The sequence below is a fragment of the Cornus florida genome, unplaced genomic scaffold (assembly GCF_030987335.1).
Source record: "Cornus florida cultivar Cherokee Brave unplaced genomic scaffold, ASM3098733v1 CherokeeBrave_3.0.0_Hap2_Chr03, whole genome shotgun sequence".
Classification (NCBI taxonomy): domain Eukaryota; kingdom Viridiplantae; phylum Streptophyta; class Magnoliopsida; order Cornales; family Cornaceae; genus Cornus; species Cornus florida.
This window is the reverse complement of record NW_026775573.1, coordinates 4,938,345-4,955,189: the sequence shown is the minus strand read 5'-3', so window position 1 is coordinate 4,955,189 and position 16,845 is coordinate 4,938,345. Positions and strand designations below refer to the sequence as shown.

The 16,845-nt window shown below is 33.0% G+C and overlaps 1 protein-coding gene across 1 annotated transcript; it reads left to right on the top strand.

The window, feature by feature from the left end:
• Positions 1-29: 29 nt before the first annotated feature.
• Positions 30-8,724, top strand: LOC132299143 (3-hydroxyisobutyryl-CoA hydrolase-like protein 1, mitochondrial). Its single transcript, XM_059795613.1, has 14 exons — positions 30-317; positions 408-488; positions 703-771; positions 912-975; positions 2,422-2,501; positions 3,159-3,242; positions 4,568-4,652; positions 5,881-5,966; positions 6,060-6,181; positions 7,267-7,327; positions 7,612-7,710; positions 7,800-7,901; positions 7,990-8,031; positions 8,385-8,724. Exons 1-14 carry the CDS (start codon positions 195-197, stop codon positions 8,502-8,504), a joined length of 1,218 nt encoding a protein of 405 aa, XP_059651596.1. The 5' UTR covers positions 30-194; the 3' UTR covers positions 8,505-8,724.
• The last annotated feature ends 8,121 nt before the right edge of the window (positions 8,725-16,845 follow it).

Here is a 16,845-nt window from a genome sequence, read left to right as displayed (position 1 = left end):
TCGACTTGTGCATTTTCTCTAGAAATGTTTTTCTTAGACAGTCAAATGCTTATTTATCGCATTCTATTTTCTTCTCCTTGGTTCTTTTCTTCTGTTGAAGCAATTTCCAGAGAACTAACCATCTTCAATCTTCAGTCGGAAGTTGGGCCAGAGCCGTACTTGAGAAAGATTTTAGAGAGAGAAAGTAGAAAGAGATGCAAAGCTTCAAGGCTGCCTCGCTAATCAGGCGTTGTCTTCGCAGTCGTCGCTTCATTCCTCATCAAAGAAGCTTTGCCTTTCATTCCAATAGTGCCCTTAGCGATGATCCCGAAGACATAGTGAATTTCACATAGCCCTTTTCTTTTTCTTCCATAATTAAGCTTCAATTTCGCTTCCTCTCTGAACCCTTTCGCTCAAACTCATTTCAGGTACTAGTTGAAGCCAAAGCTAGTTCCAGAACTGCAATACTTAATAGACCCTCGGTTCTCAATTCCCTCAATACTGCAATGGTGCGTTTCTTTCCCCTATGTATATATATTAGTGTATGTTCTTTAGGTATTTTGTAACAGAATTTCATATAAATATGTATTTTAGCCTGTTTTATTCTCAAAGTTTCTGATTGAGAATTTTAGCATATTGGTGTTTGTTATCTTGGAGTTTGATTGATACCCATTATTTAAAATATAAATTTTGTGCCATAAGCTCCTTATTCATGGTGCTCAGGGGGCTAGGTTGCTACATTTGTACAAATGTTGGGAAGATAACTCAGATATTGGTTTTGTAGTACTGAAGGTAACTTTTCTGTGATGATTTCGTTGTTTGTTTTCCGCTCATTCATACATTTCTATTGTTATAATTATTTTCTTATCGGTTTACATATTCTTATTATTTTTGCTTAGAAGCAACTTATGCATAGTTTTGAATTTTTGAAGGGCAGTGGCCGGGCATTTTGTGCTGGTGGTAATATTGTCTCTCTATATCATTCGATAAATGAAGGTATGGGGTTGAACCTATTGAAAAAAAAAAAAAACTGTTAATTATTAGAATCACACAGAAAATTACTTTGAATCCAGTTTTATTTACTTTTGTTCAGTTAAGCTTACATTTCATACTTAATTTCCTTGTATTTGTTGATCGTTCAAAGAAAAATAGCTCCACATCGAATTAAAGGGTGATGAAATGCTCTTATAAAATTATGTTTGTTAAGATTAGAATTTAGGAAATGAAACTAGGTGAAGGTCGTGGTGCAGAATCTAAAGCTATTAGGACTAGCAAGAATAAGGCAAACTATAATAAATCGAGAAGAAGAAATAGGGGAACAATGAATCTTGAGCAGTAGATGCCAAAATTGACCACTTATTGTTATCTAGGATTAATGATTCAAAAGGATGAAGAGATTTGAGAGGAAATTTCTTTCAGAATTGGAGGATGGAGAAGGGCAGCTGGAGTGTTATATAATATTTGGTAGAGAGGAAGGATTATACAACGGTCAGTAGATTGGCTTGGCTAACTCAGGGTCTGTTTGGGAATAATAAGGAGTGTTTCAGTCAAGACTGTTCCTTATTTTATTATTTGGTTTGCAGGAATAAAGAACTAATGGATAGTTGGTTTGAGGAGCTCCCTTTTTTTTTTTTTTTTTTTTTTTTCTGACTTATTTTTGTGGCAACTTGAAAATGAATTTACCGAATGGATTCCACCAGAAAACCAGTTATACTTGTCCATGTCTGACATGGTTCTTGGGTTCCCCAAGCAGCCCCTTAGCACCACAAGATCGATGTCTGTATATCTATGTCTGTACATTTGGCCTATTTAAAAGGCCATGCTCATAACTAATCTAGCATACTATGGGCTTCATGCTTAATAATCCATACCAGAGAAAGAGCGTAAACATTTATGCATTGCCTAAAACTAGTACAGTATTTTAGCATTGATTATAATTAAATTTCGACAGCATCTGATTATTGGTAATGAAGATTAAACAATGCTTGAAGTTGTATATGCTTGCAGAAATACTGAATATACACGTATATATTTTTTATATGCGTGACCCTCAAGAATCCCAATTAAATAGTCTATTTCTCTTCCTTCTATTCACGTTCCTTTGTTTTTTTTTTCCTATTGTAGTGGGACATTATGACTTTATTTATTGAAAAGTTTTCTTGCATGACAAGGAAATATCTCACAACTATTTTCTTTTAACTTTTCAAACATCTTCTATGCTTCAGGACTTCACAGTTCATATTATTTTCTTGTAGTGCTTCCATGTTGTGTATCAACACTTCTATTTGTGTTCTCTGTATGGAGATGATAGATGCCTTTTCATCAAAAGTAATTATTAGATGCTTCATTTTTTATTACATTATCTTGATTTTGTTTATTTGAATTACTTAAATTGGTGCTTGTTTATTAACAATCATATAATCATTGTTTCACACTGTGCAGGGAATATAGAAGATTGTAAGGATTTTTTTAGAACGTTGTATAGTTTTATATACGTTGTGGGTACATATTTGAAGCCACATGTGAGTATTTGTTATGTAAATGCCTTTAAGGTTGAAATATGCAGTTGGTTTTTGAGTATGGTGTTCTTACTAATACCATTCATAAATTATTGATTTGATGTGATCGTATATAAAAAATTTAACATGAAATTCTTGATATGTGGATGCCTGTGATTATTGTCAACAACAGAATCGTTGTCATAGAATCTCTGCTTTCGTCATATTCAGCATCTTGTCATTCTTTGAATCAGTCCCAATTTCACATAAAGTAGGAGGGCTGCAACAGATAGGCATCAACCACTGAACTTTTAGTCACATCTTCCTCTACGAGACTGTTAAAGAGTTTCATTCTTTTGATACTTTGAAAAGTTATTGTCCTATATAATGAATAAACACTGACCTGTGTGTTATTCTTCCCTGTACAAGCAATAAACAACTGATCTGTACTTGTTGCTTTTCAATGAATGAGCTACTTAGTACTGTAAAATTCATTAACATTATCTTTTGAGGTTGGGTAGGGAACATACAAATTAATGTTTATTAGTTGTGTTAAATTTGGGAGAATAACCTTTCGGAATGTTTTTTGGGAGAATGGATTGACATTTTTTCCATTTTATCTGTTCAATAAAACTCTTTCAATAATTATAATTAAGGTGGTGCATTTTGATCTCCATGTAGGTGGCTATTTTGAATGGGATTACCATGGGCGGTGGGACTGGAATTTCAATACCTGGGACATTCAGGGTCGCAACTGATAAATCTGTATGTACCAGACACCTGTGTGATCACTGTTCCTTTTTTCCCCTTAATGTCAAATGTTGGTTTGATAGTTGTTCTAATTTTTGTTGTCCATTTCTGGTTTTCTTTTATTTCTTCTCTTTTGAGAAAGTTTTTGATTATTTAACAGTGTGGTTATTTCGTATATACTTTGAACTTGGTTGTGTCTAATATCTGAACCCTATATGAGTTACATGCTTTATGCAGTGATTTGGAGAAAAGTTTATATGAATTTTTTTTGAAGGCTAAGACATTGTTGAGTTGTCCGGGTTTCATCGGCAAGGTGTAAAATTCATGTATTTTTTTTGGAAGTCAAACAAAAAAAATTAATCAACAAAAAAATCTCAGTTGTAATTCAAATAAACACGTAGAAACATAAGTAAATGTGTAATGTGTAGATTTTATGGTTTAGGAGTCAAGCATAAGTAAATGTGTAATGTGTAGGTTTTGTGGAATATCCTTTTTATTCCTTGTTTCCATGCAAGGACACAAATTTTATGTTTACGTCAATAAATCATATTGTTTTGTGATGCAAACATGAACATTTGCAGCAACACCCTTTTATTAGTGTTAAAGCTTCTGCTTTTTGTGTTTACAAGATCCTTAGTATGCGGATAAAAATCTGTGAACTTTTTTTGTAGCTGCAGTGATTCTATTTTAACTTTACAACGAATGCTGGAAAAAAAAAAATAAAAAAAGGTCAACAGTTACTTGAGTAACTTGTCTACCCTTTCTGATAAAAAAGAAATCCTCTTTTGTGATATGGTTCCTTAACTTGTAACTTGTGCTTGCTTAAATACAAACCAAAAAAAAAAAAGTACATTATTTGTAGGGCCCAATGGCCCATTGCTTGCTGTAATGATAAAACTTCTGGCAGCAAGTGGAGAATGCGGGTGGAAATGTGAGTGAGAGCAACCACTTTGCACAAATTTATGCCAAAAATGTGGCCTCTGTTTGTCCAACCATTCCAGCACTCCACATTCGCTATGATCTTCTTATCTTCTTGTTCATTAGGTTTAACTGTTTAAGATTTGTCCGTCACTTCTTCTGCTTGCTTGATTTCTTTTGTGGAAGCAATAGAAGTGCCACCCTTGCCTTTCTGGAAAGAAGGTGGTCAAATCAAGAGTGGGTTTTATGCTTGTTCCAGTCTGATTTCTTTTGTAGAATCAATAGAAGTGCCCCCTTGCCTTTCTGGCAAGAAGGTGATCAAATAAAAAAACTAATGGTTTTTACCCTTGAAACATTGGTTTTTTATGTTTCGATTTGAACTTATTTTATTGTCTATATTAATAGAGAGGTGTAAAGTGCAGGTTTTTGCTACCCCTGAAACTTTAATTGGTTTCCATCCTGATGCTGGTGCATCTTTTCACCTTTCACATCTACCTGGTTACTTAGGTAAGTTTTTTTATGTGTGCAAATTTGTTTTGTTTCTTTGCACAGTTAGCTTGTTTGATTTATTTCATTTTACTTTTCGATGAATATAGTTAGCTTGTTTTAATTGCTATATATTCTTGGAAATTAATTATTAGAATTCTATTGTTGTATGATTTGGAGAGAGATGACTGGAAATCTTATTTAGATTCCTTTCACGACTTTCTACCTCCATAAATCCAGGATAAGGGCCATTTGTTGGGATCTTGTTCTTGTGAGTTCACATCATGTGCTGCTCTTTTGCTAAAATCTCCCAGTTTATCTTTATTTTCTTCCCAAACGGCGCTTGGAAGCAATTTTAAGAAAATATGACCCCTATTGAATTTGCTTATTTTCGTAAAAAGAAAAAGAAAAATGTATATGTAAATGCTTTGCCATGTTCTTCTGTAATACAGTACATATTAGTTTTAATGATTGAGTTTGCTACTTTAACATTTCCCCAGAAGCGCATAGCTTCTTGAATTTTAGGATCACTCGATTAATTGATTCACAACCAAATCTAGAGTTTACTAAAAAGAACTGAGAAGATATTTCTCCCTGAAGTTGTTCCCAAACACTTTATCTAATAAGAAGGATGACACCTGTATGTGGAATTGCCTTTGGCAACCTTCAAAGAATCTGATATGCCATGTTGATATGCTGTGTCATCATACTTCAACATGCATAAATATTTGATATATCCACACTTTGTTCTCCTTTCTAGTGGATGCCAGGAAAGGACTCCTATTTGTTGATTTTTTCTAGATTTGCTGGGGGATGTTTGCCTATGGAAGGATGTTAGCTTGCTTTGGAGGGTCCTATTGTAGTACTTCATGTGTACTCTGCTGTGCTTCCTCGGGTGCTCTTTAGTGGATCTTTTTTTTTTTCAAAATAAATGAATAATGTTTGACATGGAATAATCTATAAATGGGAGTTCTTGTTATTGCTTAGCATGTTAGATGACACTTTCTAAATTGAGCTGCAGTATTTTTAGTGCTACTCGAGGTTGCTTCAGAAAGCTGGTAAGCCATAAAGCTTGGTGATGTTAGAAGACATGGTTTTCCATTATATAATACTTATTTAGTGAAAACTCTTTGAGAGAATATAATTTGTTAATTTGGTGTCCCAATTAGCTAGGCCAAGTGGTTGGTTAATTAATGAAATTATTGTAATGCCCATATGGTTATAATATAATGCGCATTCTTGTTTGCAGGGGAGTATTTGGCTCTCACGGGAGAAAAACTCATTGGAGCCGAATTGCTTGGCTGTGGAATTGCTACACACTATTCACTCAGTGCAGTTAGTTATCTTGGATCTTCGTCTTTGTAGCTGCTGTATGTTTGTTTCTCAGGGCAATATTGCAATAATGTCTTTGTTCTTCCTCCTTTGCAGAGGATTCCTTTAATCGAAGAGCAACTTGGAAAATTGGTAACTGATGATCCATCTGTTGTTGAAACTTCTTTAGAAGAATTTGGAGATCTTGACTTTCCCGATAGTATGAGTGTACTTCACAGGTATCTTTATTTTTATTTTATTTTTTTCGTTTTCCTTTGAGTAATGACTTCAAGTGTTTGTTCCTTTTGAGACCTGTATGTTTTATTTTTTTAACTTAAATAGTACCGCTGCTCTCTCTCTCTCTCTCGCTGTTATTGGCTTATAGTTCCAATTAGAGCATCATCGTTGGACACTATTGGATTATCACATTTGACTTCAATCATAAGGAAATTTCTTGTAGAGGTTGCAACAGGCAAAATGAGTTACTGAAGGATGCTTTGACATATTATTTCAGAAGGTGGTAAAGTTGAGGGGTGGTTGGACATCTTGTGGGATTGAAATCATTCCATTATGTTTTACGGATGGTTTGAATTGATTTTGTTCTCCCAACCAACAAACACACAATTCTTTTAGCACTCACGATTTGCTTTAATTTGAATCATTTACATTTTAAAAAAAAATTATTATTATTGTTTTTCACGATGATGTATAGTGATTTCATTCTATATTTGTATTCCATTCTGAGTGATAATCTGCCTTCAAATATTCCGGAAAATTAATGGAATTAATTTCAACTTCATGGAACATCCAAATGCTTCATCATAATTACCTAATCATTGACTGTGCAAAGTGGTTCCTGACTCAATTGACTCCAAATAATCCACAAATTATCTCTTAAACATGAGGGGGTTCACTCTTATACATAAATGGAACACTCACTGTATTGAATTTTAAGGTTAATTATCTCCTTTTGATTGGTGGTTCGATCTTTTGGTTCAATCCACTTCATCATTATTATACATCTCACATGCGAAACTTATATGTAATTCAATATCTTTGAATCATTTTAGACATCTCTGTGTCCAGTTGACTTGTAATTGTAATACTTCAATATATTTCATTTGCCCTTGCAATTCTTCTGGGTTGACTCAAGCCATATGACACCTCCATTTCAAAGAGCTTTTGTTTTCAACAATATTCAGGCAAACCATGATTAATTAAATTAAGTAATCTACATTGTTTCCTACTTGATTGGAACATCTTTTCTTAATAATTTATCTGTGTCTTTACTTAGCTGATTCTTTACTCTCTCTCATTTGCTTAGGATCGAAACCCTTAACAAATGTTTTGGCCATGCCACAGTTGAAGAAATCATTGATGCTCTGGTAAGCATTAGTACTCTGCAAACTTTTTCCAATTTCAAGAGAAATTTTTGTTTAGTTTCTCATGGAGAGCTTATAGCATTATGCTCCAGCACCATATAAGTTTGACAAAGCCCAAGGAAATAGTGAGGATGATATTTGAAATTACACCTCACACCTACCAAAAAGAAAAAGAAGAGAGACAAAATTTTTGAATGAATAGATATATATATATATATATTTTCTCCTAGTTGAAGGAATGGTTTTAATGTTTGAAGTAATGTTTTTTAAATAACAAATTTTCTCAGGAAAGTGAGGCAGCGAGAACTCAAGAAGACTGGTGCATTTCAGCTTTAAAGAATCTCAAATACGCCTCACCATTGAGCTTGAAGGTTTCCTTGAGATCCGTGAGTCCCTTCTAGTTGTTTATGTGGGTTAAATTCTATAAAATCACTTTGAATCATGATGTCACACTTTTTTTTAAGATCTGGTACAGATACGAGAAGGGAGATTTCAAACTCTTGACCAGTGCCTGGTCCGCGAGTACCAAATGTCCCTACAAGGAATTTCTAGACAGATATCCAATGACTTCTGTGAGGTATATTATTTCTTAATTCTCATGTGATTGGGGTAGAATCTCTTGATAGTTGTTTCTAAATTTTTGTTCCTCTATATTACCTCATTAGGGTGTCCGGGCACGAATGGTGGAAAAGGACCTCGCTCCAAAGGTATCATCAATTTAGATTGTATTGCCAAACTGACTTCAGAAAATTAAATGATGAACTCCCATCTTTTGGATGGTAAAAGTGATCCCGGAGAGATCAAAGTGCCGGTGCCCTGCGATAGGAAGCTTTTCTCATTTGATTTTTGAAATCCTCTAGGGTAGTTTTGCAACCTTTATTTCCCATATATGCTATGCACTGAATCGGCACTATGGATTTGGGATTGGAGAAATTTTAGTACAAAGTTTGAACTAAATTTCCTACAATTCCAAATTCAAGTCATCGATTCAGTGTTCCCAAACATAACATTAGTATAATTTTGTGTGAAATTGACATTTTTAGACATTCGAAATATGCAGTGGGACCCTCCAAGCTTGGAACAAGTATCAAAAGACATGGTGGATCAGTATTTTTCTCCTCTGAGTGAAGTAGAGCCCGAACTAGAGCTACCCACAAAACAGCGAGAAGCATTTCCATAGTTGTGGGAAAATGTCTTTTGTGCATTTCCATAGTTGTGGGAAAATGTCTTTTGTTTGTGTTTTTGGAAGCTGGTAGGGAAGTTTGGAAGTTGCAGACTGCAACTTAGAGCCACCAGCAGCAAATTATGAAAATTTACTGGATGCATTTTACATTAATATATTATTTCCCCATAATTTTTTTGCTTTCCAAATCCTTTTGTTATAATAGGACCATTATTCTTTTTTGTTGTCACTTCTATCATTTGATGCACAGTATTTGATTATGCTCATAAACTTGATATTCTTTTGGAGGGAACCTTTTTGGATTAATGTAAACCAAAATTTTGGATCTTATACTGAATAAAATTGACAAAAAATAAATAAATAAAAGAGAAAAAGAATTGTTCATGCAAATAACTAGATCAGGTGCATAGACTCTCAAGGAGATGGGAAGCCTTATTCATTTTGCACTTTTTGGCACGTTTTCCTGCCATTTCTCAGTTAAATAATTTCTTTCAATTTTTTATTTTTATTTATTTTTTCTTCTTTCAGTAAATAAATTTGCCATTGCTTGAATTTCCGAGTTACAAAAATGAGAAGACAACTACATCACCTTCCTTGCTGCCTTAGAAAATAGAACACCTAAAGGGAAAAATAAGTACCAAAACTAAGAAAATAAAGTTTAAGTTACTTGGCATAATTATTTACTTCATCTTTTGTGTTAAGATTTTGGAATTAGTGTCTTTTAAAAGAACTCAATTTAAAACTAAAAAAATAAAATAAAAAATAGATAGAAAGCTCAAACAATACTTGTACATTATATAGATTTGAAAATAACACATATGGTTAAGTGGATTTGGTATGTGTAATTAGAGCTTCACAACCTTTTAAAATTTTTTTAAAGAGGATTTAAAACCTTCATTCACTCTTTTCCATTCAAATAAGGACTTTAAAACTAATAATTTAAAATTTCTATCTCTGCCACAATTTCTTTCACTTTTGAGAAAAATTAAAGCCATAGTTCACTTTTGAGGAAAAAAGAGTATGGATCTTGTAGAACACTGTAGCTTACTAAATTATTCACAAGAAAAATGAATAAAGCAACAAAACAACATATAAGGTGGAAACCATTTCAAAAGAAAGAAAAAAATAAACAAACATATAAGGTCAGTTTGTTTAGATGTAAAATTTTTTTTAGAAAATATATATATTTTTATTTTCTGGTGTTTGGTTGTCTTAAAATATTTACGAAGAAAACAAATATTAAAATTTAACAAAAATAACTTATTCATCCATTTTCGACAAGTTATTTTACATGTCTTGCCCGATGGACTCAACCTCAAATTCAACGTTGACTTTTGTCAAATACCAAAAAATTAAAAATAAAATAATATTTTACCTGAAATAGAAAAATATTTTTCAAAAAAAATATTTGACATAGAAAATTAACCAATCAAAACAAATCTATGATCTAAACTGAGTTGGGTTTTGGGCTTTGAATTGGGCGCATCGCTTGATCCCTGGGACTTTGGTGATCCAACACTCCAGCTTTATCTATTGGACTTACTTGGGCTCAATAGCCTTTTTATTTTCGGCCTGTGCCCACCACTGTACATTATTACACCAATATATACAAATTGCTTGACCCAAAAAAATAAAAATAAAAACTCTTAACTTGACAATGAAGATGCTAGCTCTTATCTCAGAAATTCCATGTACCTCTAAATCTCTAATAATCGAAGAAGGATATGTATATATATCCCAATTGCTCTTAGGCTTTGAAAGGTAAGATGGAAAGTGTTACTGAAATTAAATATTACGAAGTTATTAGTTTCAAGAGAAAAAAAGAAATATTATCTTTTATAGAGAGCTTAGTCCATGGTTATTCATGCCAAAAGTTTTAGGAAATGATAAAAACCTAAGTCACAATGAGCAATGAGCGGTAGTGTTCAACCCTAATTGTAAAAATGATTACCCAAGCCTATAAAAGTTCGAGCTGGGCTTGGGTTGGGTTCGGGTTTCCCAAATCAAGTTGCACCCCAAGTTTTTGCTGACAATTAAAGTTTCAATTACCATGTATATCAAATTGTGTATATATTATATATATATATCCATCACATTGCATCTCTGTAAGAACTCTTGACATAAAACATTGTGTCTTTGATCATTAATATACATCATTTACTTTGATAGACATGTGTTAATTGTTATAATGATCAAAGTTAATGATCTATCTGATCCAGAAACAAAAATAAGGAAATGATTTTTTTAAAAAAAAAATCAAAGTATTGAAAATTTGTAAAAAAAACATTGTAATTTTTGTTGTAGAATTTGTACAAATCAAATTCTTATATAGTTATATTTGAGTACCATGAAACTTGATGTGAAAAAAAGAAGAAGAAGAAGAAGAAAAAAAAAAAGATGATGATACAACCATAAATGGAAAACTAAAAAGATAAAGAAATGGACTATGAAAAATAGAAAAATAAGAGAAAAGAGACGTATTTTATAGAAACAAATAAGAGTAGTAATGATACATATTTAAGTTGAAATTTTAGAATAACCATATCATATTTTATCGATGAATGAGAAGAAAAAGTTGTAAAGAGGATACTTGTGCTAAGTCACATATAGCGAGTGCGGCAAAATTAAGTCACAAATAGTTAAAAAAAAAGAACGAGAGCATGCACGGAACGTGAGAGCGGAAGCGCACTCAAAACGTAAGAGTAGCACTCATTAAGAAGAACGTAAGAGTAGCACTCATTGAGAAGAATTATGCGACTTAACTTGTACTCTCGTTAGAGATGAAAAACATGCGAAGTAACACATTATTATATTTTCAATTAATCCTCATTTAACAATTGATTTTTAGTATTTTTGGCAATGCCATGTGTATTTATTATTATTTTGCCTGCCAAAACAATTCAATATCAATAAGGTCGCCTAGGGCTCAAAATTTATGGGCCCATCGATGATAAGTGGTTAGAGAGATACTGTGCTCCCCACTTAACTATGACCAGATTGTAGAAAACCCTTGAACTAAAAAATACCCCCATAAACTATAAAAGTGTTGCAATTTACCGTCACACCGTCAAACAACCGTTAACTAAGAAATGAAATTGCCATCCTGTCCATTAGTTAAACTATGTCGTTTCATCACTTTATATTGATGTGGCACTTGTAATCCCTATATCAAATCAAAATTTGACAACTCATCCTATCTTAATCAATAATTTTGCTGAGGGTACCAAAAAAAAAAAAAAAAAAAAAAAAAAACAATTCCCTCCTCAATTACTAATTTAAACATATTAAAAATACTTGTTTATATTTGCAGATAATATATATATATTTAAACAAATTTGCTTCTTCCCCATCCATGGACGCCATCACCGCTCGGCACTTAAGATGAAAATTAAACACATTTATCAACAGATCCAACCCAATTGAAGAATACCCAGATCATTAAAACTTCAATCAACTAAAAAATTCAAGCTTTGTATTATAATAACATGATTGGAAAAATTAGGAAAAAAAAAAAATAACATGATTGGAAAAACAATTAAGGGAAGGGCATATTGAATACCAACCAAGATCAACCAAAACATAGAGGGATTCCTAGAAAGAGAGAGAGTAGAGAGAGCAAGTGATTCAAATAAGCAATAACAAGGAACAAAGAACGGAAATTTACAAGAAGAGTGGAGGTTTAAGAGAGGACTATATGTGTATATTGTAGTAGCTCTCTGTGTACAATCATGCAAATTCAAATTAGAGACGATATTGCAAATTCACCGACGCCTCTGCCTTTCTCGACACCGTTGACGAATTGGTTGCCGTGTCATCGTCGGAGTTGGAGGTTAAAAAGTGAAATAAAAAAGAGAGGGAGGTAGATTGGAGAGAGAGGGACTGGCGGCAACCATGGATGGTGGAGCTGGAGGTTGTTCTGAGGGAAGAAGCATCTTTGTGGGAGAAGGGAGAGCGGTGGTGGTGGAGCCATAAACCGTCGGTGGTGGTGTTGGCCATGGACAGATGGTAAAGGTTGTTGGAGAGAGAGAGGACGGCAGATGCAGCGATATATATATACGTATATATACATTATTCCTATATAATATTTATTTAATAGTCATAAAGCTAATTTTGTCATTCTAAATTTTTGCTTAATCAAGTGTATGTCACGTGCTTATGGACGTTAAAGTTTGGTCCGTCAATTAACAGTTTGCAACTAATAGAATAGTTTAGGGGATAAAGTGTCTTTTTTGATAGTTCAGGGATTTTTTTGAAAAAGAGAAGAAAGTCTAAGGGAGTTTAATGGACTTAACCCCTAAAATTATTCTTAACGTGCCAGTTTATTGTAATTTGCATTTTAAGGAAATAATAAATCTTACTCAATCATAGTTTTTACTTCACATAAAGTGGTAAAATTTTAGACTAATAAGAATTAAACATTCAAGCTTCATGATCTGACTTATAACTCCAAGGTCAATCCTAGCCGTCCACACTAATTAAGAAAACACAACTAAACAAATATTCAACCGTTGGATACTACTCCTGAAAAACACTTAGATAGCCATTTTCAACCGTTAAATTCACTTTTACTCCCCAAACCTGCAGATCATTTTAGGGCAAATCATTTAATCCTCCCCAATCGCCTCCATCTCTATACTCGTTCTTAACTCTGAACTCCCCCCCCCCCCTCCCCCCATCTCTTTCACAAAATCTACAAGAATCAGAAGTTCAAAACCCATATATTTCAGTTTATCTATCTGTCTGCAAAAATCAAAAGTTGAAAACCCATATCGGCATATCATTTCAGATTGTTCAAAAAATCAAAACCCATATCTTTCAGTTTCCATCGCCCGTTGTTCCAGTTCGGGTTCGCCGTTCACAAGCATCAGTCGCTGGTCCGCTGTCTTTCTCTAGGCAGACTGCTAAATGTATGTATGGGTTTTGTTTTAATTTTTTTTTTTTTTTTTCTAAATCAACTAATCAAGGTCTGTAATTCTTGTTTTGCAAACTAAATCCTATTTGGTGAAATTTTTTATGATCTTTTTAATATATATATACAAAATTTGAATCTACAACAAAATTTGAATCTGCGCATGAAAAAAGAAAAAAAAAAAAAGAATCTTTTTTGGAGAGATGGAATCTGAAACAATTTTTATCAACATGCCTAGCTTTTTGAAGATAGGAAATCATAACAAGAACTTTGACAAGCAAAAGTACTTAATATAGGGTAAAGCTCTAAAGTTACTTACTGAAAATTAAAATACTTACAAAAAGCATTAGGCCCTATTTGGCAAGTGTTTTGTTTTGTTTTAGGCCTGCTATAGTAGCCCAAAACATGTTTGGCTGGGCTTGTTGTGTTTGAAACAGCTGCAAAACACTTCCAAATTTGGGCCCAAAATATGAAACACCATTTTGGTGTTTTGTGTTGTTTCGGGCCTGTTTAGGGTAAAAACCACTGTAACGGAAGAAGCAAACAGGGCTCATTTCACTGTAGCGGAAGAAGCAAAAGAAGGACGCATAAAAGGAAAATCCTAGGGTTCGCGTTTGCTGCGTTTGCTCTGGCGATTCTTGGCGATTCTTGGCAGACAACTGAAGGACTTATAAATCCAAGGTTTCATTGCTATTTTCGGCCGATACCTTCAACAATATGCTTTCCTTTGCTGTTATCTTCGACGATCTCGACAGGTTTGAACTTTCTTTGAATATCTGAGGGTTTTTTTTTTTTTTTTTTTTTTTTTTTTTTTTTTTTTTTGCGGTTGCAAATCTACAATATTTGCTGAAATTAGCTTCTCACATATGCGCTAGAGTTATTGAATCTGTACATCGAGTTTGCTAAGGTTTCTTGCTTGTTCTGTTGGGTACCGCACACTATAAAGAAGAAGAAGAAGTCGATTTTGATGTTCTATTTAATGAATGTGTACCTTACTAGTCTTCACATGTTGAAAGATTTTAGCCAATGTAAGGTGTTATACATATGAGGAAATGTGCAGTTTTGGAATCGTCTGTCTAAATCCGCAAAACATTAACAAAACTCAATAATTGATGACCCTCATTAATTTGGCACTATGGAGCAGGGTAGCGTTAATTCATAATTATGTTCATTTAGAAAGGAATGTTAATAATCCTGATTTTTCTGATGAGTAATTTTGCCTATCGATTTGTGAATTAGTTAATATTAAATAGATTAAATAGCAAAGTGCCCTTCCCTCCCTTCCTAAAAGCAATTATTTATTGAAATAGAATATGACGAGGACACTCTCTTATAAGCATTGATAGTCCTGCCTGATGGAGTACAAAACCATTAAAAACTAAGTACTGTGCTGTGTCTAAATGATTATTTAGCGGACTTTATGTTATCACATTGGAAGCTAATAGATTTCAGTGCTGCATGCTAAAACATATCACCTATAAACTAAGGAAAAGGGGAAAAGAAGTGGTTCTGGTGCCTTCTTCATCCAAAGAAATAAAGGACTCAAAAATTAAAACCACTAGATTGAAAGTTTCACACCTTAAAAAAAACTTCTAATTTTTGTAGTCCAAATATTTCACATCAAGCATAAGAGAGCACTTAATCTTTTGATGACTTTCAATGAATTGTCCTTTGTTAATACTTTTTTTTTTTTTTTAATTAATCTCATTCTGTGCTGAAACTAATTTCCTTCAATGCTTTGTTTAATTGGAGACAAATGGCCATATAATTATGTTGTTCAAAACTAATTTCCTTCTATGCTTCTATTTTAATTTTTTTTATTAATCTCATTCTGATTGCTTGCTCCTTCTTAGATTTATTGTTGCTAACTTTCTCAGCTCAATTGCTTGCTCCTTCTGACTCCACCACTGACAGGATGTAACGAATTGACAGGATGTAACGAATTTTTCAACTTTAATTATCACAATAATGACGAGGTTTGAACAAGAAACATTTAATTCTGATATCATGTTAATTTTTTTTTTCTTTCTAAAATATTAGATTTTTTAGAAAAATTATTGTTTTTTCCATTGTTTTTGTTGGTTATTTGTGTTGGGATTTATATGCCCTGGCATAGCAAATTCTTATCTGGATTATAGTGACATATGTTCCTGACATATCTGAAATATTTATGATTTATATAATTGGTTAATTCAATGTATTATGTTTCGATTCACTATGAAATTGATAGTGTCCATGTAATTACAAGAAATATTTATATATATGTATGTGATGGCAATCAATGCATGATATATAAATAGTAATTATAAATTGTTCATAGTCGGTAATTATGGATGGACTCATAATTAATTAAGACTTGAACTGGATCCGCGTTAGGTTGAGATATATTGCGAGAGCCGTTGTATGCAATTACTCCCTATCACCGTCATGGCATTTGACTCTCAAGCATGAGAAAAGTATAGACTCTTTTATTAATTAATAATTACTTTGATTTGTTCGGCGGATTCTTCGGGATCCTTAGACCGACACTTCGGGTAGTTATGTAATTAATAGTTAGAGGGTTATATTTTCAATATTTGCATCATTGCTACTTGTATTTATTTTGTATTGATTATGGTTGATCACAAAGTAAATTCGAAGGCCTTCGTATGATTTTAGACAAAATGATTTATTATATATTTATTTATTAAATTATTATTTTTGTCGAACAAATGTTTTATTGTGATCGAGTCAGAAATAATCAAAGGTACCAAAATAAATATATTAATTAAGTAGTCGGATTGATGGCATTATTTATCCGATAACTAATTATGCATAGAGGGGTCAAAGTGCAACATTGACTTAGAGGTTATTTATTATTTAATTGGAGTTCAATTAATTTCTTTTAGTGGAGTAGAAATTAATTTATGAATTAATTTAATTGGGTCCATGGACCGGGCCAATCATTAATTCATTGTAGCCAATAAAATAATAGGCCCAATGGATTCTCACTCATAGCCCAACTTGATATTGGAATCATATTAGATTTGAGACATGTGAATTAGAGATTGAGAAGGATTAGTTGTTTCCTTTTCTTTACCTTTATGTTGCCTATAAATATACATGGTCTATGTATATTTTAGGAGTGATTTTTAATGAGAAGAAAAAAAGGAATATATTTTCTCTTTCTAGAAAATTAAGGTTTATGTTCTCATCTAATGGAGGCTTCCACAAGCCTAGTTTTTCAAGGTCATTCATGGAGGCTTATGAGTGATTCCTAAAGGCAAGACCATTACCAAGAAGATGGAGATCCATGGAAAAGATGTCTAGCAAAAGGGATCTACAATAAGTGAGAACATTCACTTTAGAGGAGAGATCTGAGGTTTACTCAAACCTTGATGTAAGTATTCAATCTTTTAGTTGAATGATACATCATATTTTATTTTTGCA

What these genes read in the sequence shown, in the direction of transcription:
- LOC132299143 (XM_059795613.1), top strand. Translation starts at nt 195, where the DNA reads ATGCAAAGCTTCAAGGCTGCCTCGCTAATCAGGCGTTGTCTTCGCAGT. An exon ending in TTGGTTTTGTAGTACTGAAG is followed by an intron (nt 772 to 911) that starts GTAACTTTTCTG and finishes GAATTTTTGAAG; the next exon opens with GGCAGTGGCCGGGCATTTTG. An exon ending in TATCCAATGACTTCTGTGAG is followed by an intron (nt 7,902 to 7,989) that starts GTATATTATTTC and finishes TTACCTCATTAG; the next exon opens with GGTGTCCGGGCACGAATGGT.